Genomic DNA, 25,242 nt, shown 5'->3' with positions numbered 1-25,242 from the left:
TAAAGATATTGTGGTAATACTTTCTTCCAATTTTCCTTTGCCAATACACACGATTATTTGCTTGGATTTTTCATAGTAAAATTCTAAACTTCCAGTCAAATATTTTTGTTTTCTTGAAATACAAACCGCTGCTGCTCCAGAAAAAGAACTTATAACATTTTGAACAGATGAGGTAGTTAACTGTGATACCTTAAGTCTTATTTACTCGTATTCCCCTTTATTTTATTTTAAATTGTCCCCCAGCATCTCTTTATTGAGCTTTGAATTACTTACGATTTTTACATTCAAACATTTAGAACTTCTGGTGTGAGTATGCATCACAATACTTAGAATCTCTCTTTGTATTAAACTGTTTATCTCTCTCTATTTCAAATATATTTCGGCGACATATGCATTTTTCGCCACTTAGCAACGATTTTCAGGACAATATTTTTCATCAAATAAATTACACATGGGAATGTTTCGGCGGCCCCTATAAAGCCATCCTATTTATTTATCTAATTTTTTTAAACTGCAGAACCACGAAGTATGGTTTTGTGCAATCAAAGTCGCCAAGAGACAAGGCGTGCACGTTTTATCGCTGGTCCTGCATCCCATTATGCTAATTTTACTCTATGCACAATACTTTAACTTGAGCCAGGCCCATAGTTTCCGACTAGGCAGACATACCAACTCCGTGGCCTAGATCTGAATAGTGCACTGAATACTTTTTTTTTTTGCGTTAAAAATTTCCGCGGTCCTTACTTAGACAATCTTAACAAAAGAAAATCATGGACGTTTCTAAGTTGTATTTCAAAGTTAGATTTTTCATTAAAATTTTACAGAAAAAAATACTTTTTGTCCGTTACAGTAGTAAATGTTATTATTTCAATTATTCATTTATATTTACTATTTAATTTTTTAAAACAATAAAGAGTTTCCCCTTTTCTTTGTTGCATTGCTTAAAGGAAATTGGCAGCCCCACTTCTAAAAAACTGGGCGGGGTTGCATCCTCTCCCCTGGTTTTTGCCCTGCATGTCCTTAAATTCTCTTCATCCTTTAAATAAACTGCATTTATTATAAATATGAGTTCTTTTAACTATTTTTTACAAATATATAATTCGGGATAGCAGGCCTCCTCATGGTGCACCCTGGATAATAAATCTGCTACAGCGTCTGCCGCTTTCCTTGTGATTTCACTTTAATGATTGTCTAAATGCCTACCATATATACTCACGTATAAGTCGAGAAATTTTGTCCAAAAAATGAGATCAAAGGAAGGGGGGTCGACTTATACGCGGGTCAAATTTTCCGGAAATTTTTTTTCCGATCAACGAGAGCTGGGAAGCTACGAGAAATGCCGATGTGCGGTTACAGGTAGTTGCTGATAAGTTGATCGTGTGAAAAAGTAAACTTATTCAAAAATAATAACTAAAAAAACCTAAATAATACACATAAATAAAGATAATTTTATTCCTCTTTATTAAGGATCAAATCAGCAATTAACAAATATCGTGAAACGTATGAAAATATTTATCGTCAACAGTCACGCCATTCAGACTGAGAGTGCGTTCGACGAGCACGACCGGGAGCGACCGGTTAGTTAATCACGGGACAGCTAATGATCACGTGCTCAAATCAACCAATCAACTGCTTAGGGTGGTAACCGCTGCGGTAACCGGTTGATCATAGAACGCCGCGGTTAGTAACTGGTTACTTACCGGTTGACCGGTGAGGTTCGTCGAAAGCATCCTCTGATATCATTGACGATTCTGCAGCCGCCGATGTATACGATGACGCGGTGATGACAGAAGCGGACTTTAATGAACTTTTTTTTTTGCTTCCGACTCGGAATCCGAGTTTGAAGGCTTTTAGAAATGTTTTCCTATTTAATTCCTATATTATTTGTAAATAAATGTGTTCATTATTTTGAAATTTCTTTGAAAATAATTCGCGATGTTTTTGGAAAGTATGGGGGTCGACTTATACGAGGGTTTTAGATTTTTTCTGGATTTTTTCTCTGAAAAAGGGGGGGTCGACTTATACGCGAGATCGACCTATACGCGAGTATATATGGTATTTGTACCGTTTTCACCTGAGTGATTCTTCGAACTGTACTTTATGTAACTTTGGACAAGTCATGGACACTGCGCATCTGGACGATTGCTCTGCACTAACTAATTTTATTAGTGTTGCTGAGAGATATTGGAGAGCTCGTGGTTTAATGACCTAATGGCCAATTGACCCGGCATTTGTGAAATAAAATAAAACAAATATATAATATGACATTGGGAATTTTACAGATTTCTTTTCTGAGGGGAAAACGACCAATGCCATAGTTCTAGATATACAAAGACCACTGTGATTATAGTGTTAAATAAATACTACATAATTATCCTAGGTATAGCAGTTGGCAGCTCTGCTTAAGCACTTTAACTTACTTAAAATTTAAGCCAAAAAAGAATATTTGGTGATTAAGTAAAAAAAAAGAATAGGTGCCAATAACAATTAACTTTTAAGGCTTAATTTCAAATACTGTTTTGCAACTTCATATGCTTACTTTGTGAGATAAGGACTTTCGACATCATGGAATTTAAGCAGTTAACCATGATTCTCAAAAGATCATTATTTTTTGTCATTTCATATGCAAGATCCTCATTGCTGAAAATCTGAACACTGACATGGACAACTCGATTGGATAAAGTATCAGTATCTATTGCTTCAGCCAACATTTTGCTGATTTCCCCATAGTGCTTAACAAATGTTCTGGTAAAAGCTTCCTGCAAGTAATAAAAGTAATTATACACACGCACACATATCTATAAATATACATGCATATACATAGAAAGATATACAGAGAGAGAAAGAAAAACTAACTTAAATATGTGCTAAAGCAGCAATATGAGTAGTAAAGTAAGTGAAGAAATATTTAATACAAGTTAGAAAGCTCAAGTATATCTCAATAAAAATTGAATAATGAAATACAGTAAAACCTATAAAGTTGACCACCCTTGTAAGTTGACTGCTTTTTTCAGGCACGGAATTAGCTCTTATCATATAGAATTAGTTCTTATCATATACAGTAGATCCTTGTTTTACGTGGGGGTTGTGTTCCTCAGAAATGCCGCATAAACCGAAACCGCGTAAATTGAGATCTAATAGTAGTGTTAAAATAGGGGTTAGGTCCGTAGATAAAAAAATACTTCATTCTAGTAATGATTAATTGTATAATAAGTTTAATGTGTACTTATATCGATTTCTATGCACAACATGTATAAAGAAAGCATAAACTAATTTCACGTCCTTTTATAAAGAAGAGCTGGCTATGATAATAATAAAGAATTTTTCTCTAATACTTTGCAGAGCATTAACACATCCATAATCACTTGTGTCAATTTCCATGATTGAATCTTCCTTCACTAACAAATCAGAAAGATCATTTCTATTGTCTAGGAATGGCACCAAATTTTGAATGTGAATGTTTTTGGCTGTGTGTCACCGATTTCGGTATCCTCGATGGTTTTGGCCTTCTTTGTCACTCCTAAAAGCTATTCTTCCTGTGAGCTCTGAACTGTGTGAGTTTAATAACTTTACTTCTGGAAAGAGCTCTGGAACAAATCTCATAAAATGCCTCCAGGGGCCCAAGTTCGGTTATTAGCACATCAAAATGCAGTTGATTACGCGTATCTTTAGGAGTTTGGATTTTGGAAAAGGGGAAATTTTTAACTGCTTGCATTGCCGCATCCGCGTAAAACCGAAACTCATCCGCGTAAAATAAAATAAAGGCGTCAAATCTTAAACCGCATATAGTCAAAACTGTGTAAAATAAACTCGCGTAAAACGAGGGTCTACTGTAAATAAACCTCTGTAAGTTGATCAGCTGTTTAAGTTGACCACTAAAGATGAGGCAATTCAGACCATTTCCCCAAATCTGCCAACATACTTAACTAAAATATTACCTAAGAAAAGGTCCATCAGGAAATATGCAGTTAAGAAAAATGTTTCCTGTTTGAAAAAAATAAAACTTGATCTTTCTGCAGATGAAACTGAAATAACCATGTATAAATCTATTGTAAATGAAAGCGTTCATATTAATTTGCTTAACGATTTATTGGGTCTGTATGAAATTTTAAAAATCTCCAAATGTTATAGTTTTTGTATATTGTGAAAATTATGTGGAAAATAATATTGACGATAAAAAGATCATTATTGAAGTAGGAGAAAATTTACAAATCAATGCTACTATTTTAGTCAATGGTGTTAAAGTAGATTATCTTCTCATTAAATCAGTAATGGATGTCAGAAAACTTTTTATTGACATTGAAGCTAGTATTGTGTGCAATGGGATGGGAACATCAGAAGAATTTAAATTTGTGTCTGTACTGAAACCAACTGAACATTTTGTTGATGGTTCATATTTAAGACACTGTAAATGTCAAGGTTTTGTATTGAGTGAAAAATTAAATAGCAGTTTTTGCAAAAAGAAACATAAATATTTGTTGTCACAACTGGTAATCGATTGCAGTTACAGTGAAACCTGTGTAAGTTGACCACTTGCGGTGCACTACTTTAGTGGTCAACTTAAACAGGTGGTCAACTTACAAAGGTTGATTTATATGAGAAAGGCTAATTCCGTGCCTAAAAAAAGCGGTCAATTTAAACAGGTGGTCAACTTCACAGGTTTTACTGTATTTGCAAATTAGTATGCAGTTATAGATGTGATTTAAGCAAGTGGTCCCTTTTTTTTCTAATGTAAGGAAAGTCCTTGAAAATTAAAGAAAAATAGGTCAGAGTCGGTATGTTTTCAAGCGACTCCGACTCTTCGACTCAGACTGCGAAGCCATGATATTTTAAAAAGCTTCAAGGATTTAGAAGCAGTTTTATTTTGAAAAAGGAGATGTGCAGTTATTAAAAGCTTATAGTCTACTAGTTTCATTGAAGATAAATTAGCATTAGGTAATTTTGTATGACTTCGAAAAATAAAATGTGTAACAAATGTGTAACACTCGTGTAACAAATAGAACTCAGTAGATAATTTGTCTTTTGCTCTGAAATAAGTTCAATCCGAGAAATGGGGCTTTTAAACGGCGAAATTAGCATGTAATCCCTGATTTAAAACGAGTCTGATTGAAGAGCATAGCGTGCTCCCTGCGCGCAGCGCCATCTGGATTTTCCTCACATTTCACCACACTTTTTATCCTTCGATCACCACACACTTTTTCTAGGCACTATAATGGTAGTTAGGGAGCGACTAAAAAGAAGTAGCAACTAAAATACTAATATAATTTCTGTCAGGTCCTTGCACCCCCCCCCCCCCACACACACACACACAATCTCACCGGTGTTATCAAAAATTTTAAGTTGACAGAAAAGATTCCCTTCAAAATTAAATAATTTCCTGCTCACATAATTTACACTCGATTCTACAATTTATGTTAATGCCACTCATTAGTCATATTATTAGTTACTTAAACAGATAATTTTCTGCTTTAGTAGCAGTTTAAAGCTAATTTGTTGCTTAGTTACTTTTTTATTTTACAAAAATATGCCTTGTACTAGGAAAAATAGGCTCAACCAATTATTTTGCTTCTAATGGCTATTAGCGACCAGAAAAATTTCTTAATCTTGATTTTTACCCACTCCTGCAAGCAAAAGAAATATTGAGCAATGCACTAAATATTTCCCATGCCAGCAAGAAAAAGGTTTCATCATTTTTCTTTTTTTTTCTCCCCGCCATGCCAGAGACAATAACAGCAAAAAAAATATCAATACACAAAAATTTGTTTGAATTGAAAAAAAAAAATGTCTAAACAAAATTTTATCAACCTATTGTATATTAATATTACAAAAAGAATGGATTTAGCTAAAATATTTCTGTTTTATTATGAGTTTCAAATACAAAAAAAAATCTTACCTTATATTTTACATTCGGCATCATATTTAAGAGTAAAAACACTAATTTTTGAGGAAATTCATACTGGATAGTCCAAAAAACCAATTCTTCTAACAAAGAACAGTTCTTTTTGTGTTCGTCATTAAAAAAATGATTTTCCACTAGAATAAAAAAGGAAATCAGAATTTTGGTAAACATGCTTTACTGATAAAAATAAAATCATTATTTTCCACTATATATGCAACACATTTAAAAACATTATGTTTAAATTTAACTTACAATTCAAACCATAAACAAAATTTATCACTGCTTTATTTCATAAATTTTTAGTTGAAAATATTTTCACAAAATTCAAAAAAGTCTGATTGCTAGGCAAACTATTGGAGGAAAAAAAAACATCACATTTTTCCAGAGAAGAAATATCATTAACAGCATAGAAAACAGGTAATGATGCAAAACCTGGATTAAGTTAACGCTATTCATAATTTAGATACTACACATATGTTAGCAATTAGTTTTCCAATAAAAATATTTCATAAAAAAGTTCTATATTTGCTCATACCTTTTTAAGAACATTGGCAAAATCTTTTATGAGATTAATTTTTTATTGGGTGGGTGAGGCAGGTTTTGAAATTTGCTTTTCTTTTATTTTCGAAGTTTTCCTACTGCATAGCAACCCTAAGTTATTGTTAAACTATTTTATTAATGAAAGGAGTGGGGAAAAAAACACATTAACTGCTTATGTCAATAATTTATCACTTCATCACCGAACTTTGGGGACTGCCCAAAAAAGTTGTATGCAAATTAAGTAGCAAGTAAGAAGTAAAGTGAAGTATTTGTTTTCAGAAATAGGTATGGTATAAACACAATGCAGAACAAAAAATAACATACAAATAATGCCACTGAGTATATTAACAAATGCCAGGAAGAAATTTTGAAAACTATAAACAATACATTTAAAATTTAAAAGAGTTAATACCTAAATGAAATAAAGATTAAAAGATTTCCAATGAGTTTGAATTTTAAACCTAGTTCTTGAACTTTCTAATAGCAAGTTAGTTAATTAACAGACAGCTTACTTTGCAAACACATTATGAACCGAAAAGATAGTTCCCTCCCCTCCCCCTCAATTTGTCCAAAATAAATGTAAAATTGGAACGATTATCATATTATAGTCACATCAAAGAATATAACCAAATAAAGAACTAATTTTGACAATTATGCTGCTGCGGGAAGGTAAAGGGATGACCAAATAAGCGACCTTATGCAATAAAGCTGAAATACAACAGATGGTTTTAAAAAAAATTAAAAATTTGCTAATGCAGTGAAAAGCAATAGAAAATATATATGTTTCAGGCAGTAAGCAATAACTTTTTTTTAGGGGGGGATGGAGGGGGTTGAAAAATTATAATGAAAAGAAAACACAAATAAGGGGGTTTTCAGAAATTTTTTCAATGTATTTCATTAAATAAATGATTATAAACTAGGGATATCTAAAATGCAACAAGACACTACACCATTTCAAATATTCAAAATCACCTCTACTACAATTTATATTAATTGGCAGCCTGTTACATAAAACTCAATTCTTCAATTAATTTTTAGTGACTGGTTTAAATAAACTCAACTACCTTTCCAATGACCAGGAAAAACCGGCAAAAGATGTTTAATGACAAATTTTATACAACTATCAATTAAAGGGCCATTATATGTAATTGCCCTTATGTCAGGACTAAGGCAAACTACATGCAATATACAAAGCATGTAGCATTGCCTTGGCCCTGGCTAAAGGCAATAATTTACTGCTTAAACAGGGTTCACACTAAGGAAAGGTAAGGTAGGATCTCCCACTCTGCTCAAAATTTTAAGTGGGATTTTTAAAAGTGAGTGGAGTAGTCTTTTTTTTTTTTTTTTTTTTTTATTGCTTGAATATTTTAGACAAATACTTATTTAAACAAAGTATTTCCATATCATGTAGCACAAAACTTATTTAATGATCATAACCAGGGGTCTGGCCAGAAGATATTTGGGTCCGTTAACGGACCCTTCACAAAAATCCGATTAACCAAAACGGACCTTTCACAAAATCCCGATCAAACAAAACGGACCCTTCACAAAATTCTGATAAACAAGATCGGATCAGTCACAAATTGTTTATTGAAAGAGCAAATCTGAAAGCAAAATATAGCATATTTCTGTGTATAAACCGATAATTTTTGGAACCTTTTTTTAAGTCAAATTAGAGGGATCAGCTTTTACAAAATCGGCTAATTTTGAAAAGAAAAAAAAAAACCCGGCACTTTTGGGATGCTCCTGCAAGCGATAAATAATTGCTACTGCCAAATAAATATAATGGTTGTTTGTTTTATCACAGCCAATTAGCAGCGGTGTTGTTGTAAACTTTTCTGAAAAGGCATTGGTAAGCACTTTTCTCCCCTCATGATTTAATAAACAATAATAATATATATCTGCGAAATGAACTTAGAACTGCAAAGGGATAGTAAGGATGAGGAAAAAATATGATCGCTTTAGATAGGGTTACCAACTTCAAAATTATCACCACTTAGCGTCTGGCGTTAAACCTTTATAATGACTTGATTAGAAAATATTCTCATCATTTTGCCAGCTTGTCAATATTTGCGTTTTTACGATGCGGTGCGATGTTTAATTGTTTTTTGGGGAGAAAATTATATGGGTTTTCATTTTTCGATGCTAACAATTGTGATTAACTTTAAATAAACTCTTTTAATTACCGTTTTTTTTTCTTTAGATGTCTACATTTTGAAAAATGCAATCTTTTAACATCGGATATGAGAATCATATTTTGTTCTTTTTTCAAGCTAACTTCGCTTTATTAGGATTCAAATAAATGAAAAGTCTCTTAATTTCTGCTAGAACTCTCATTTCAAGTTTCTAAAGCAAAATTCCATTTTCTGTTATGAGTCAAAAATTAAAATGCTGAATAGATGGTTTATTTTATTTTATTTTTTGGGTCAACTGTGTCCACAGATATTAATGATATGTTTATCATAGGACTCTAAAATGCAATTTGAAAATAATTTTATCAAAAATATTTCTTTTACAAGCTCTTTTTATACTTTTGGTGCCTTCACTTTGAGAATTGCGATCTCTTTGCATCCGCTATGGGAATCCGATTTTTCAATTTTTTGATGATTATTACGCTTTGTTAAGAGGTAAACAATTGAAATATCTTTTTATTTTTGTTAAAATAAAAAGTTTTAAACGAAATTCTGTGCTTTTTTAGAGTGTCTTGGGTCAAAAAGTTGAATGCTGAACCCTCTTCTGAATTTTATTTTACTACAATTACAATTTTTATTTTAAGTACTGTACAGAAATATATCTAGTATAATTTAACATAATGCAAAATGGTAGATAAATATTGATACTTGAAAGAGCGATGCCCCCCCCCCCCGCCAAATATCAGAAAAAAAATCCAGAATGATTTTCTCGACGTAGAAGAGGAAAACACTCAACTTTAAGTTTAATTGATGCAGTTTGTGCCATCTCTAAATTCTAAAAATTCGTTTTAACAAAAAAAAAAAAAAAAAAATTTTTTTTTTTTTTTTTTGTTAAAACGATTTTTTTTTTTTTTTTTTTTGCGAAATTTTTTGATTTTTCACAAAATTAATTCATTTTTCACAAAAAACGGACCCTGTAAAAAATCCTGGACAGACCCCTGATAACATCAAAAGAGAATGTTCTATTTGTTTGCTAGAATAAATGTGCATCTTACTATTTTAGAGATATTGACTAATTTTTTAAAAGAAAAATTAACAATTCAATCCTTTAATTTCTGCTACATAGAAAAAATACTTTAAAAAAAAATTACTTACTAAAGGTGGGCCAATAAAGTACTGTCTATTGTTGGAAAAAAAATATATCAAGGACTCTAAAATAAAGAAAGAAGTTCGAAAACTGATTTTGCTGATCAACGCATTTTGGTGCAGCTTGGATGCAAAATGGGTTAAAAGATAAGTTTTGCTTGGGTGCAACTAGGAGCTGAAGATAAACTCAAAGTTCCAGTAAACTTAAACAGTAAAAACATTCTAAATCTTTTATTCCAGTTTCTTTGTGGCTAAAATTCTAGATTCTTAAGTTCATTGATAATAAGCTGGAAGTTGAAAATAATTGTAAGCCATTTAATTATATTGGCTACTTTCATAAAATAAATTTGAAAAACAAAAATATCTGAGATGAGAAATTTTTCGATCTTTTTAGCGTACGTCTGTGAATGGTCATCAGCATCAGGTAATATATTTTTATTTAGTGTAGCATTATTTCATATTTCTTTGGAAACAAAATGAATTTTAAACCTAAAAATAAAAGTCTGTAATTTATTTTTAGTTACTTATTTCTTAGAAATATAATGACTTTTTTTAATTATGTCTGCATATAAATTGTATGTAAATATATTATGTTGTTAGAACACTTACACTTTGGTAACTAAAATAGTGTGCATGCGTGAATAGCAATAAAACTCTGCTTTTTTAACTTCAAACAATACTTCTAAAGAGCCTGTTCGGAGGTTACATTTAATGTATGATATAAATATTTTTAAACTTAGGAAAAACAATCTACTTTTTAACTTGCTTTCCCTCACTATTTGAAGAGCTTTTCAGCCCATAGAGTTTTTGCTCTACTTGTTTTTCAACGCTAGATACAAATCTGAACTAAAAGCAATATGTAGTACTACTTCCTAATAATCAGATTTGAATGTAACTTACATTGAGTATGCCAAAAATCATCACTTGATGCTAGGGAATTAGCTTTAGCTCTAATATATTTAGCCAGGCTATCACTTTTGAATTTCAAATTTCCAGGAGTTGAGGGATTTTTGGTATCTGTAAAAGGGAAACGTTATTTTCTAGAACTTAGCTAGCAAAGCAGAGGATTCCTATGACAGTGAATTCCATGACAGTAATGAATTACCAATTTCAATGTTTAAATATTTAGTTTCAGGATCAAATAACAAAAAAAAAAAAAAATTTAGCAAATGAATCTGCACAACAGTGAACGTATTCCTACACACGTGCATGTATATTATCTTGCTATGATACTAGCTACCCCTACTTAACAATTTTTCATAGATATAATTCACATTCCTCATTTTACCATATTTCTCTAAAATTTAGACAAAGAAAAATCTAACAAAATGAATAAAACTGCTTGCAAATGGGATTAATCTTTTTAGATAAATTTAAATAAATAATAATACAGCTAGAGCCTTAGCAAATGTGGGGCCCGATCGGAGAATTCTGGTGGGGCCCTTTACAGAAGGATTGTACAAATTTGAACAGTGCCTTATCATTGATTTTCCCGGGGCGGACAAAGATTTGAAATTGCTGCTGATGTATGCACAATTTACTGCTTTAACTGAGGAATATGCATCTAAATTCACAAATTCTAAAAAACAATTTTAGACTGTCTTTGGGGACATCAGAAGTAGAAGGGAGTCGCAAGGAAGGGAAGAAGGGGGGGGGGGGGTAAAATTTAGAAATCTCATTAGGAAATGTTTTGAAATTGAAAGCTTAATGATGCAATTTCACTCAATCTTTGGTGGTACACTTGAGGCAATGGTTCAAGTAGCCTCCTCCTGAAATTTTTTGAAATTGAAATCTTAAAAACGCATTTTAGCTTATCTTCGGCTACATTGGGGAAAATGTCAGGGGTTGGTGGCTGCCCCTAGAAATTTTTGGACGATTGAAGTTTTAAAAACCAACTTCCAGATATGTAGATGTTAGGAGAGGAATGGGTACAACAGAAAATTAAGTTCTTTAGAACTGTTGAGGAGATGTATTACGCGCATCAACTACATTGTATTTGAGGTTAATTACTGTTTATTTTCTGCCAGAAGTGCACCTCGGTAGTGTTAATTGTACATCAGAGAAAATTTCATTATTGTTGAGTTTTAGTATTTTTTAGTAAAACAAATCAAGAAATAAAAAATAATAATAAAAGTAAATATATGAATCAAAAAATATAGATAGCTTCGGAAGCCCCTAAAATATCAGAGCAATTTTTCTAACATTTGAACTTTTTCTTTTCTTATTCACTAAGGGGGAAAAAAGATTATTTTAAAGGGCGATTGAGCCCTTTTTGTTTAATCAGCCTGAGGCCAGTTCTGATAAATTGTACAATACCTATCCTAATTTGGAGCTCTGGAGGAAACTGCATGAGCAGGAACTACTTTTTCTCCATCCCTCCCCTCCTTCCTTTCAAAAATTAAAATTTAACCACAAAGATGCAATACTTGAAAAAACTATTTTAAAAAAAATTGCTTTCAGAGAGCACTTAGATACCTGATACTATGCTATTAGAGTCAACCACCTAAAATTAATGAGGAATTTTCAAATTCGGATATGGCTTAAATTTCATGACATTGAAGATCTCTTCAAAAGATTATAAGGATTAATTTTTTTTTCCTTATAAAGGCAAAAAGGAAAAAGGATAGTCCTGGTATACCAGGAGTGATAGTGAACTCAAGTAAAATTTTCTGAAGACTTTGAAATTTTCGGAATCTATGACGAAACTTGAATGTATTTTCGCCACTACAGTTTTCTACCGGTTTTCCCATGGTTTTTTCTACCTTCAGAAAAAATATGCCAACCCTAATCAGTGTACTTAAAATTTAAGATTTTTATTACAACAAATTAAAATTGTATTCAGACACAAGATTGAAAGATATAATAGAAGAAATACAAGAGATCCCCTTGCGGTGCCTCAACATAAAAAGAGATAAAATGCACGAAGTAAGGCAGTGTTTTTTATGAGTATTTAATGCAATTTATAATAAAGTGTGAAAAAGGTCTCCTAAAAGTACCTTAATTCAATTTATAAGAATTTTCATTAATTCCAAAAGTAACTTTTGCAAATTTTAAAAAAGTATCATTTAAAATTGATGTTATATGACAAAATGCCTAGAAAAATCAAATTGTCTATCAAAATAAAAGGCAGAAATATAGGAATCAACAGAAGGAACAAGAGCTGTTAATAACCAACATGATATCTAGATGTATAAGCAAAAAAACTTCAGCCATTACTTCTTAAATGTCAAACCACATGATTGGAAGTTTTTTTTCCCCCTCCACTCTGTTATTCTTTCTACAGGGTTCATACTCTATTTGGATGAAAAAATTCCATGACTTTTCCAAGACTTTTTCATGACTTCAATGAAAATTTTCATGACCTTGTTACACGAAGAGAATAGCACTATTTAATCTCAAACTCGGTAATATTTGGAAATGAGCATTAGCAAAACGTCTATATGAATGCCACAGCCTCATTGAAGCACTTACTCGTAATGGAAAAAATATAAGTGCACACTTAAAAAACTAAAGTATTCCTATTTGTCTTCATCATATAAATTTAAGTACAGTAAAAATGCGGTGAAGCAAATATGATGCTGCTTAAATGTCTGTTTTTTTTTTTTTTAAACAAGCAGAATGATATAGAAATTGACAAAGGTTGAATGAATCATCACTAAGTTTCAATAAATTTGCTTCAAAAGTAATCTTTTAGTGTCAACAGTGCCTTTATTCATCCATGTAACTTGACAGTATTTTGGTTCTTTAAAGTAAAGCCACATTGTTTAGTTCTTCATGTTTTTCTAAACTAGATCTTTTTAGAAAAACCATTCAGTAATGAATCAAACTTCTGATTCAAAAGTATATTTGTTTTGTTTACAAATTTGCATATTTTTAAATGCATATAAATTAATAAGTTCAGAAATTCCAGAAAACGTTTAATTCCCGACATTCCCCAAAGCAGAATACTTGACAATGTTCCGCAATGTAAAACCATTTGACCAAAAATGTTCTGCAAGTACTTCAAGCATAGCATACACAAGCATTGAAAGTGACCTTTCCCACAAATGCCCTAAACCAAAATCGTTTCATACAGAAGGGTTTTTTTTTTTTTTTTTTTTTCAGTTTTAAATACTACTGTTGCTAGCTATGCATTTCTGTGGAACCTAAACCGATTGAGATTCCCTAAAATATTTTATACACTTACTTAAACGCTTAGAAAGAGCAAAGATACAAAATTTTATAAAAATCCGAACCTAGATGTTGAACATGTTTTTGGTTAATTTTACATGTCATGAAGGAGGAATAAAATAACGTTAATAAATAAATTACTAAAATAATTTATAAAATGAGTCGAGTTAGGGTGGCATATAATAAAACGCTTCAAAACGTTCAAAAAATTTGCAATATTTTTAGGATGCAAATGGATAGAAATCTCAAACACACGCAATGTTTGACGATGGATGTGTTTTAACGTTGGCATGTTTCTAAAACATATGTTTGTGAAGGAAATGGCAGTGGTGAAGATCGATTGGGGAAAAATAAGGAAAAGACGAAGCAAAAATGCTAGAAAAATTAGATTATTTTTTAAATTTAGAATATGAAATTTCTACAGAAATTGTCGATTTTATACAATTATCATCCAATTCAAGAGAGAATTTTGTACAAATTCTGAAGATTTCTTTAAGTTCAAAGTAAATCTAAAGTCCCTGCAGATGACTTATCGAATTCAACATTTTTTGTGAGCTTTCCGCCAAATTATCGTTATTTCCGAGAATTTCTCATTTTTTTCTAATTTATAAAGAAATCTGCAGAATTTGTGCAAATTCTACCTTGAGTTGGAAGATATTTGCAAAAAATCTGCAGTTTCTGCAGATTTCCTGCAGAAATTTCACAAAAATCAGTAGAATTTCTGCAGAAAATTTGTATGAGTTTTCCTGTCACAATTGAACAGAACTGTTCTGCAGCTCAGGCATCTGTTCTGCGACGTACGTCGCAAATTTAGTAGTATTCTGCTTTGGGGCCGACATTGAACGTAGCAGTGGGTCGAATGGATTAGTTTTGCATGCCGTATGTTGGGCACTATTGTTTTAGAGCATTAGAATTCCTCTTTTTCTGTATTCTATTGCGCGACTTAAGATCTATATTTTCTAAAACATTCAACAAATTAAGATAAACTCTGATAAATTTGATAATAAAGTCCTTACGAGTGATGGAATCGAACTCGCATGCAATTGAGTTGCTTTTTTTTTTGAGTGGGCGTGGCAAAACTAAGAACGTGAAATTTTGCTACTACAGAATATGAAATATAAAAAGTGTTGAAAATAACAGAAAATTCAAAATAAGTGATGTCCAGGCAGTAAAATCACATCACAAAAAATGGAAAGCGGCTGCGACAGAGGTGGATGCAATGAGATTTCAAAATTCAGATTTGATTTTTGGATTGTTCAATTTTTCACTTTTAATAGCTTTTATGTGCTATACAATACTGTTAAATCACTTAAGATTTTTAATGCTCCTTTAGCTAGTGTTACTTTCTCTTTGTCCAGGAAATTTTTCCATGACTTGAAATAAATTTCCATGACTTTCAATGAAAATTTCAATTGTCCATGACTTTTCCAGGTTTGAAATTCTGTTATTTTTTTCCCATGACTTTCCAGGATTTCCATGACCCGTATGAACCCTGTTTCTAGCATTGTATCTTTTGCCATCATCAAATCTTTCATTGTGCACTCTTTAATATGAGAACTGTTCATTATAAAGACTCCTTCCTTTAAGTTCAGCTAAAGCTTTTGCACTAATATTAACAAGACTGCTGATTTTTCCTATTTGCATCAATTCTATTGAAGTTTCAATGCTCGTTGCAAATTATAAATATTCAATAAATTTAAAGTTTTAACAGTTTATCAGCAGAAAAGTCACAAAAAAAAAAACTTCAGTCAAAGCAATACATCAAATAAATTGTGAAGGTCACTAAAATGGTTCCATAAAACAAGAAATCAACATCAGGATAATTTCAGACAAATTCGTGCTCCCAGAAGTAACTATTGAAAGAAATAATTTTAGCTATATGGCAGCCTACTCAAAAAGACAAATAATTACAACTCGGATATTTTTTTTTTTTTTGTGCAGTAAGGTCTTAGGTCTGTAACCATTTTATTAAAATTGCCATATCAAGCATAATATTGTAATTAAAGTAAAAAATGTTTCTACTAATAAGTAAGCAGCAAAAATATTTTTAACACCCCTAAAAGCGTATTTTACACATTGAAAAGTGAAAATACACCCAAAACTTAAGTCAAGTGTATTTTTCATGCTGGGTAACCAGAGTAAAAATTCACCATAGTGTAAAATGGGGAGGGGTAAACAATTTGAATTTTTTTAATTACATTTGAGTATTTTTTTTTTAAATTATATTCAATATGTCAGATACTCTAAAGGCAGAGATACTACTCTTATATTAAATCTTCCAGTAGTAATCTTAACAATTTTCAGTAGTTCCTAATACCTGTCAAATGCAGATGTGACAACAATTCAATATTCAAAGAAACAAGATTCGAAGAAAAAAATTAATTAAAAAATGAATTACGATTGGAAATATATAAACATTCCATAGCAATTAGAGCTCCCCCCCCCCCCCCAATAAAGAAAAAATAATTTCATTGAAAAATGCATTATAAAAGTTTGGTACTTTTCCGTTAGCCGGCTGCAAGCAAAAATTGCCAAATGATTGCGCCCAACACCAAGCAATGATTCGCAAAGTGAATATGCTCAACAAGGGTTGTTAGAAAATTGGCGAATTTTTACATCAATTTGGCGAATAATTGCTTGGTGTTGGGTGTAATCATTTGGCGATTTTCGCTTGCGCCCAGCAAACAGAAAAGTACCAAACTTTTAACAAACTATTTCTTGCCATGAAAGAAACAGGTGTAATTAAAATGTACAATTTGGTTGGAATAAATTGAAAGTTCAACCTCTTCCCCCTCCCCCCAGAATAAAATAGAATTGAATAACACAACATACCGTTTAAAACAAAACAGAAATCCAACAAGCACACTTCCTCATGAGGAAAAAGAATTTTAACCATGTATGAATTAAAACTGGAACAAAACAAAAGTCTTCCTTCCTTACAAGAAAAAAAAAATTTAATATTTATTTGGAACAAAATAAAATATCTCCACTTCCTCTGAGGGAAAAAGATTTTCATCACTATCAGCCCCCGTATCAGAATAATGTTGGATCAACCAAAATACTGCACATTTTTTTAAGGCAAAAATTGAATTTATTTTTAAACAAAGGGGGGGGGGACATAAATAAGTCAGCACAGGTCTGTTAAGTCGGCAGTCGACACAAACAAACTCAAGCATATAGGACGGAAGCGAATCCTTTTTGCTCTTTGATCAACGTTGAACTGCTTGAAATATCAGTCCAAGTGTGGAGAAGTTCGAGCGAGAACTGGATTTTTAAGGTTTCTACAACTGCCTTATCCTCCGATATTGCAGACTACCACGATTGTCAACAATTGCTCGCTTTGGTGCTCACCACAGATTTTCATATAATCTCCCAAGAAGTTTAAAGTTTTACTTTTTAAACATCATTCAATTGTACTGAGAATATTTTGTATCATCTTAATGATATTGCAAAATAATAATTTTTTATGAATTTCACTGTAACAGGATTTTTCTCACTGCTAGATTTCATTGTGATGAGAACTCAACATGAGTTACGAAAAACAACAACAAGAACAATTTTAGCGCCAAAAGCTTTATACTTTGCATTGCTCACTATCCCCATCAAGTTTTGTAAACATCAGTTAAAATTTTTGCTGATGAGATTTAACGTAATTCAACTCAGCCATATCATAAATTTCATTCATGTATTGCAGTCATTATTCTCAGTATTCAGTTATTAATTCTATTTTTAAGAAATCAAGTAAAAAACTATGATACATTTCAAGTTTTATATAAATTAAATCATTTAAAAATTCAATGATTTTATTGAAATGTTTGCAATTTTTCTAAACTCTTTCCCTACAATAAAATAAAAAGAAAATAATTTAATAACAGGGTTGCTATGCAAAATTGCTTGAAAACTTCCCCGAGTTGTTTTTATCATTCTAACATTTATAAATATGTCATCAAAAAAGCGCTATAATCATTTTTAGCAATAAGCAGAATTTTTGGTTCAATGAATATTAGCCAAGACATAACTTTTATACAGACTGTTATATAGAAGTAGGCATGGGCGTATTCAGAGGGAGGGCAGATACTCCCTTCCGAAGTGAAAAAAAAATTTGAAATAAAACCAAAAAAAAACCTTTTTTTACATCATATATTTGGCTTGAATTATTTTTCTTTTATTATTTTTTGTTGATTCTATTTAAGGGAATCTGAATTTTTAATCGGCTGGTGAGTTTCCCTCACAAGGTTTCACTATGAAATTTTCCTTGCAAATTTGTGATCCAAAACATTAATAGCCCTTTACTAAAACTGGTTTTTTAAGCTGTGGTAATAAAGATGATGTCTCAACAGTTAAATTGAACAAAGGATCTCAGATAACCCAAAAAATAACATCAGGCGCTCACAAAAGGGGGGGGGGGGGTACATGGCACAGATTACACCAATAAAAGTTTTAGGAGGGGAGGAATTTGTGAAAGCTTTTGATTGAGAGTGATCATGTTCTTGGAGGTGCTCTGTAGCATTTGAAAGATAGGGGGTAGCAATTGCACTCTTTAGGGGGGTAGGCAACACTGACATATGTTGATTTAAAAGAAAATGCAAGGTAAACAAGTTGTTTACATATATAATTCACATTTCATGAAAGCAATAAAATACATAATGTTATAATAATTAAATATACAACTTACCAACACCTATTTGAATGTAAAGTGCAGGATCTGTCAACACTTTTGTCATGATATCACGCATGGCAGCTCCCATTTCACTATGTTTATGTAGCATTGTCAAAAATCCATCAGCCATGAGAATAGCAGACTGATACCTATCAGTTGCACCTGTTAGGGAACAAAATGATGGAGTACTGATTTTTACAAAATGTAAATTAGAATCAACAAAGATCTACTCAGAGAATGAACTTACGAGGTTCACAGTTGTCACGCAAATGATGAATAAGGCGCAAAAACAGGTATGGAATAAATGCCTCTGCAACACATAGTAGATCAAAGGGAGCTTCAGGTTTATTTAACTGGTTTTGAGATCCATGCCTCTGACAAAATCTTTTTAAAAAAGAAACATTATAAGTAGTCAAAAAACAACTAAAAATATAAATGGTATAACATAAATTGCTTCTTTTAAACAGATAACGAACATTGACATTAACACTTGATTAATCAGCAAACAGAAAGCCACAAGAATGCTCTTACCCCGATTCTCTCATGACACTCTTGTCTCCACAGTCACAAGCACCGCCAGCTTGGCTTCGAAACATGTTGAAATCATGCCCTTCATGATTTCCTTTTTGGAAGCACTCTGAGCAAAGGGACATACAGGGGGAGATTCCACAAGTTCGACAGCGGTAAGCAACAAAATTAGCAGTCCATACTAATCCACAGGTGGTAGCATTATCGTATTTTCGAACTATTGGAGAAAAAATATCAGGCGAAATTAATATCATAAAAATTGTATAACCCGCAGACAGGGATGTAAAATATTCCAAACGCCTGAACTAGGCTTGGAAGAAATGTTTGCACTTAAGCGAAAATTTTTGGATTTCTTTTCTGCAAGAAATTTTTCACTAAATATTTTTATGTCATACAGGGACAAACAACTCACCCAGTTTTCAAGAAATTAGGAACTATAAATTGGTTTTTGATTTGCTTTTTTAACCGAAGTGTTTTAATTTTTACATTTTTTTTTTTTTGTAAGAATTATTTTTACTTATACTAAAGCTGAAAGTCTCTGTCTGGATAGGGGGAGGTGGGGTACATTGGACCTGTCTCAATTATTTTAATGCTATTAATTTTTTTTATTTTACATTTTATGACCCACAAATAACACCTATGGTCCTACCAGCCTAGCTGGGCCAAGAGTTTGTTGTTGGTCGTCACATTTGTATTTGTATATCCCTGTCCAAAACATTAAACTATGATGTCTACCTCAGATATTTTTTTCCTGGCAATAGCAGTCAAATTTTCTTTCTGACCTCTAGAAACTCATTGTATACGAAAAGTATATAAGAGCTGAACTCTGGTGTGCTCTCATGCAAATTAAGTACCGATCTGAAAGGAAATATATACAGTAAAAACACTGTATTCCTCATTGAGACTACGTGTCTGGGGATCTAATCTTAGAGTTGTAATAGTTATTTTAACGAACGTGGAGGTGAGAACCGAGTTTTCCCTTCTCACTACTCTAGGTCTCATTGTTCTCTTTGCGTCTGCAAGTTGCCTAATGGTATTTTTCCTGTTTGTTTTTTTTTCCTCATTCAATAAACAGCCCATGCTTAGATGTTTCTCAAAAAGAACTTTTCCTCAAGGGCTCAGTACCCAAAACATCACGAAATAATCTTTGCCTGTCGTAGTATTGATCCCTCAAGGTTCTTGTGCAAATTAAAACAAAACATAAGCACAAGATGATTTTTACAAACATTTCGATTTTCAAGAGCGTATGCTCAGTTTTATAACTGTAGTACATTACCTTGCTTTGCAAATTCTTCAGAAGTTAGTCCACCAGCAATGATCAATTTACACCAATCTAAAGTGTCCCAATCATCGATTGGCACAGTGGGATTTAGAATTGTGTTAAATACTTCAGTGGTTATGTCATTTATATTGCGCGACTTGCAAACGTCATGAATGTACGACACAGTCGATTTTTTACCCTTCTTAATTAAAACAGTAGCTGCTTCAGCAGCCATTGTGTATACTTATTGGAATGGGTTGATTTTTTTAATCAAATTTAAACTTCATTGCAGACAAACACAAATAGGAAAGGAACCATCTTTCCATTTCAATGGCTACGTTGCCATCACAGAGATACGTAATTTTAGGGAGATAAATGAACCACTGGAGTGATTTCCTACGAACCCATGTGTGCTGGAGCAGTATGTGATACTTTCAGCTGAAAAAGAAGAACAACAGCACTAGCAGCTGAAAAATGAAAACAAACGCAAACGCTAATGTTGGCTGCCGTAGATTGAATAAGTTTTACTTAGAAATATGTTGTCTTTATAAAAAAATATTTAAAAAATGAAGAAAATTAATTTGAATACTGATGTTATAAATTTAAATTATGTTTTTCGCAACCATGAGTTGCGACAGGATCCTACTCATTCGAGTTATTGTTTCTTGAAACTGTTCCTGTCCCCCCAAACCTGCCCCTTCTCCTGGGCTGTTCGAGACCCACGTGATAACAGGCCAGACAACTCCTCTCCCCCCCCCCCCGCTTCGTTACGCCACCAGGCGTCGATCTATGAACTTGGCGCGAAACTTTGAAAGCAGTGCAGTTTACAATGCAGTTACATAGTGCTGCTTGCTCTGGCTGAAATAGATGAAATAGGAAATATGTAACTTCGGATGCACATTCTTGTGAACACAATACTGTTGGATTTATCTCATCCTTTAAACGTACCGGAATGTAGAGGCAATTAAAAATATATATATATAATAAGTCTTGTAAGTGTCTGAGTGTCTGCTGAGTGAGTCAGCGATTTGCGCTACCGAACAACCTGAATGCGAAGAAAAAAATCGGGCGCCTCATGGAATAAATTTTAAAGTTCGGAGGTAAGTACTTTTCTCAGATAAATAAATTAACATTTTATCCATTAGAATTCATACAGTTAAGGTTACTTAACTTTTCCTCCATTACACAAACAATTGTCAGTTTCCTTTCTGATATCTTTGTCTGTAATTTGTAATTTCAGCATACTGCTTTAATATTTGAAACGGTTAACTTGCAACTTTTTATTTCTTTATTTTTTCAACCTTGTACACGCATTTATTCGAAATGGATTTTCCAAGCTGACAATATACATATGTCAAAATTTTCTGCGAATATACTTGTTGCTCTCAGAAGCAACGTAACTTGGTGTTGATATTCAGTTAATATGTAAACAAGTTTATTGAAACAGGCTTTTAACTGAACTAATCTTATATTTTCGGTTTCGATTAAATTGTTTCATACGCTAGCATGTGTTATTTTGATCAAAAAACATTCCTTGATGGGCTTCCGTAGTTCTGAGGTAAGAAGATTAGCTTTGAACGCCGGAGGTCGTGGGTTCGATACTCAAACATTTTCCCCCAACTACACCCCTGCAATGTTATTCCAACAAGCTGGTTCTGTGCGCAAATTAAAAAAAAAATATGTTTTTTTTTGCACTGTTGTCTTTAAGTTTTAAGATATTTATGTACAAATTGTGGTTGAGTTAACGGTATTCATGATTTCTGGGCTTGCGAAAGATTGTTTTTGAGCAGTGGATACACAGCGTGTTTTTGCCAAATGCTCTATGATTGTTTGTTATGCTTAAAAAAGGCAAAATGTCTTGAACTATATAATTTTGAACTCCTTGGGTTTTCTGTTAATAAGCTTTCAGGAACTCTGAAACTGTAATATAAATTGAATTAAGGGGCTGTCCATAAAGGATGTTGCAAAATTTTGAACAAATCCCCCCCTCCCTCCCTCCTTGTTACATTTAACGCTGTTTAACATGAGCATATTGTTATAAACAACGCGTGATGTCACACTTCTTGTTATCCTTTCCCTTCCCCCTGTCACAAAAATGTCGCACTGAATTCCTAAAAGAGCCTACTCAGAAAAATGTTGATCTAAATTTAACATATATGAAGTTTTAAGTATTGAAGAAAGTTGCTAAAATGGTCATTCTATGAGAAGTTTTTTGAAAAAGGTTACTTTGTCATCAATTAATGCTCTTTAAAATAATTTTTCAAAAGCCTAAAATGATGAACTATTAAAGCCCCCCCCCCCCACACACACAAGAATCATTAGCATCAGATAAAGCTAAAAATGGAAAAGTAGCCAAATTCCAAAAAAAAGGCTGCTTTGATATTAAATACATTTTTTTGATGTACAACATACAGTATTCATGATCTTGTGTAATTCATTCTTTACTTAACGTTTTTAAAGTTGAATTCCTGTGTAACTTTTCGAGAGTGCCCACCGAAGGGGGGGAAGGGTAGGAATCATAGTCTCATGATAATGATAGCTTTTCAACGGCTATAGTTATTGTTACAAATTCTGTAAATAGTAATTATTGTAGGAACGTAACCTGTAAATAGTTTCCCGTAATGAATATACAACCCCTTTTTCATTCGGCTAAAGTATACGACCCCTATTTTCTTTCTTAACGGTCTACGCATTTCGCGAAGAGGTAAGAATGTTGTGGAAAATTCTTTTCGGTGTATTTAAGCCGTTAGCGATGGATAAACAGTGAGTTTCGATTCAGATTTCGAACTGTTAGCTCTGTTTATAGCGAGGCATTTCGCTGTGTTTTTTTCTTATTTCATTCACTGATTTTATCAATGGAAGTGTAATTGTAACGGATTCGGTGCGACTTCCACTTTCAAGAACTGTGTCTTCATTTCAAGAAAGTGGAAGTCGCACCGAATCCGTTACAATTTGGCGCCCAACGTGGGGCTTCTTCTGGACTTTCTTGGAGTAAGTGTGACTTTGGACATTTTTTCATAAAGACTTTTTTTGAATTAGGACTTTATTTTTATGGTGATTACTCGCGCAATGGATGAACAATTAAAACAACTTCTTGACGCAATCACCTCTGTGAAGAGTGATATGGCTACTAATCAAGAACAATTAAAAAGTGACTTGACTGCAAGTTTTACAGCTAATCAAGAACAATTAAAAAGTGACTTGACTGCAAGTTTTACAGCTAATCAAGAACAATTAAAAAATGATATGGCAGCTAATCAAGAACAATTAAAGAATGATATGGCGGCTAATCAAAACCAATTGAAAAGTGATTTAACGGTGCTGAAAAATGACCTAGTTTCTAACCAAGAGGAAATTAAAAACGATCTTACTTCGGTAAAGACTGTGATGGAAAATAAATTTAATGAGATAGAGCATCGAGTTGATGCTATTGAAGGAAAGTTTGAGGCAGTTGAAGGCCGATTCATCGCAGTGGAAAATAAAATCGAAGAGAAATTTGAAGAAAAATTAAGTTACGTTGAAGGCCGATGCAATGCTGTAGAAAATAAACTGGAAGAAGAAGATAGAAGATTTCATCTACTTAAAGAAGAGATCTTTAAGGACGTGGAAAGGAGATTGGCGACCGCGGAAAGCAGCTCTGTACAGTTTGGCGCTCCCACATCGGTTGCTCGACCGTCCATTAAACTTGCCACATTTGATGGGAAAACTTCGTGGCAGGTTTACAAAACTCAATTCATGATAGTGGCGGAAGCGAACGGATGGGACTCTGCTACCAAGGCCTGCCATCTTGCAGCATCCCTGAGAGGTGACGCAGCGGACATTCTTCAGACCCTTCCGGACAGCCAGCGCCTGGATTTCGCCGCCCTCACATCTGCGTTGGAGCTTCGCTTCGGTGAGGAGTGCCAGAAAGACTTCAGCCGACTCCAGTTGAAGTCCCGTTTCCAGAAAACCGGGGAAACCCTGCAAGAGCTAGCGGCGGACGTCGAGAGACTGTCTCATCTTGCTTTTTGCGACTGTCCTGCGGATGTTCGAGACAACCTGGCACTCAACTACTACATCGACGGGGTTCGAGATCCGGAAATCCAGAAAGCTCTACGGATGGCGGATGTCAAAGACCTGAATTCTGCTGTTGTGTATGCGATGAGATACGAGGCCGCCCAAGAAGCAACCCGTGTGGATCGCCATCTAATCCGGACTCAGGAAGCTGATGAGTCTGATTCCAGGTCGTCCCATCTCGCTGAACTTGAGAGACAACTCGGTGACTTGACAAGACATCTGAGCAGCATAACAGCCCAAAAGAAACAAGAGCAGAAGTGCTGGAAATGCGGTAGTGAAGGACACCTGCGAAGGAGTTGTCCGGCTCGCCAAGCTACGCGAGGGAAGGAAATCACCACCACTAGAGCTCTGCAGATTTCCTCTTCTAGTAGTGGCAGTGATGGACTTTTCATTTACGCACATGTAAATGGGAACCCCTGCAGACTGATTGTCGACACTGGAGCCAATGTGACAATCATTAGGACAGATGTGGCTCGTGAATTTGGATTGAAACTGCTGTGGACATCGCCACGCGTAAGTCTCCAGACTGTGACAGGTGACAAGATCGAGATTGACGGTAAAGTGGACTTGGAAATAGTGTTTGGGAATGCCACCTACCATCATACGGCATTCGTCGCTAATATCACGGACCCCTTCATTCTCGGATTGGACTTTTTGAAGAAATATGACTTCACTCTCGACTTCAAGACTAATGAGCTGCACTCGATGAGAGAAGACATAGCCGTTTTCCCTGCAGAAAGTGATGTAAAATCCGCTCATCAAATAATAGCCCAAACAGATTTATCGATTCCCTCAAGGTCAGAATCATTAATACCTGGCTCCCTTGCAGAAAGCAATAGTTTTCGATTTG

General features: G+C 33.5%; 1 protein-coding gene across 1 annotated transcript in view; it reads right to left on the bottom strand.

Annotated features, from left to right (window-relative positions):
• LOC129225646 (E3 ubiquitin-protein ligase ubr3-like) overlaps positions 1-20,672 on the bottom strand; it is a 116,039-nt gene extending 95,367 nt beyond the window's left edge. The window contains exons 1-6 of the mRNA XM_054860114.1: positions 20,352-20,672; positions 19,079-19,292; positions 18,795-18,931; positions 18,563-18,709; positions 5,894-6,033; positions 2,540-2,759 (exon numbers count right to left, since the gene is read on the bottom strand). Coding sequence (XP_054716089.1) covers positions 2,540-2,759; positions 5,894-6,033; positions 18,563-18,709; positions 18,795-18,931; positions 19,079-19,292; positions 20,352-20,571 — 1,078 coding nt within the window. The 5' untranslated portion in view covers positions 20,572-20,672. The remainder of the gene's footprint in view (positions 1-2,539; positions 2,760-5,893; positions 6,034-18,562; positions 18,710-18,794; positions 18,932-19,078; positions 19,293-20,351) is intronic.
• Between the last annotated feature and the right edge of the window lie 4,570 nt (positions 20,673-25,242).

Source organism: Uloborus diversus, chromosome 7 (assembly GCF_026930045.1).
Source record: "Uloborus diversus isolate 005 chromosome 7, Udiv.v.3.1, whole genome shotgun sequence".
In the NCBI taxonomy this organism is placed as follows: domain Eukaryota; kingdom Metazoa; phylum Arthropoda; class Arachnida; order Araneae; family Uloboridae; genus Uloborus; species Uloborus diversus.
Note: the sequence above shows the minus strand (reverse complement) of the source record. Positions and strands in the feature narration are given on the sequence as shown.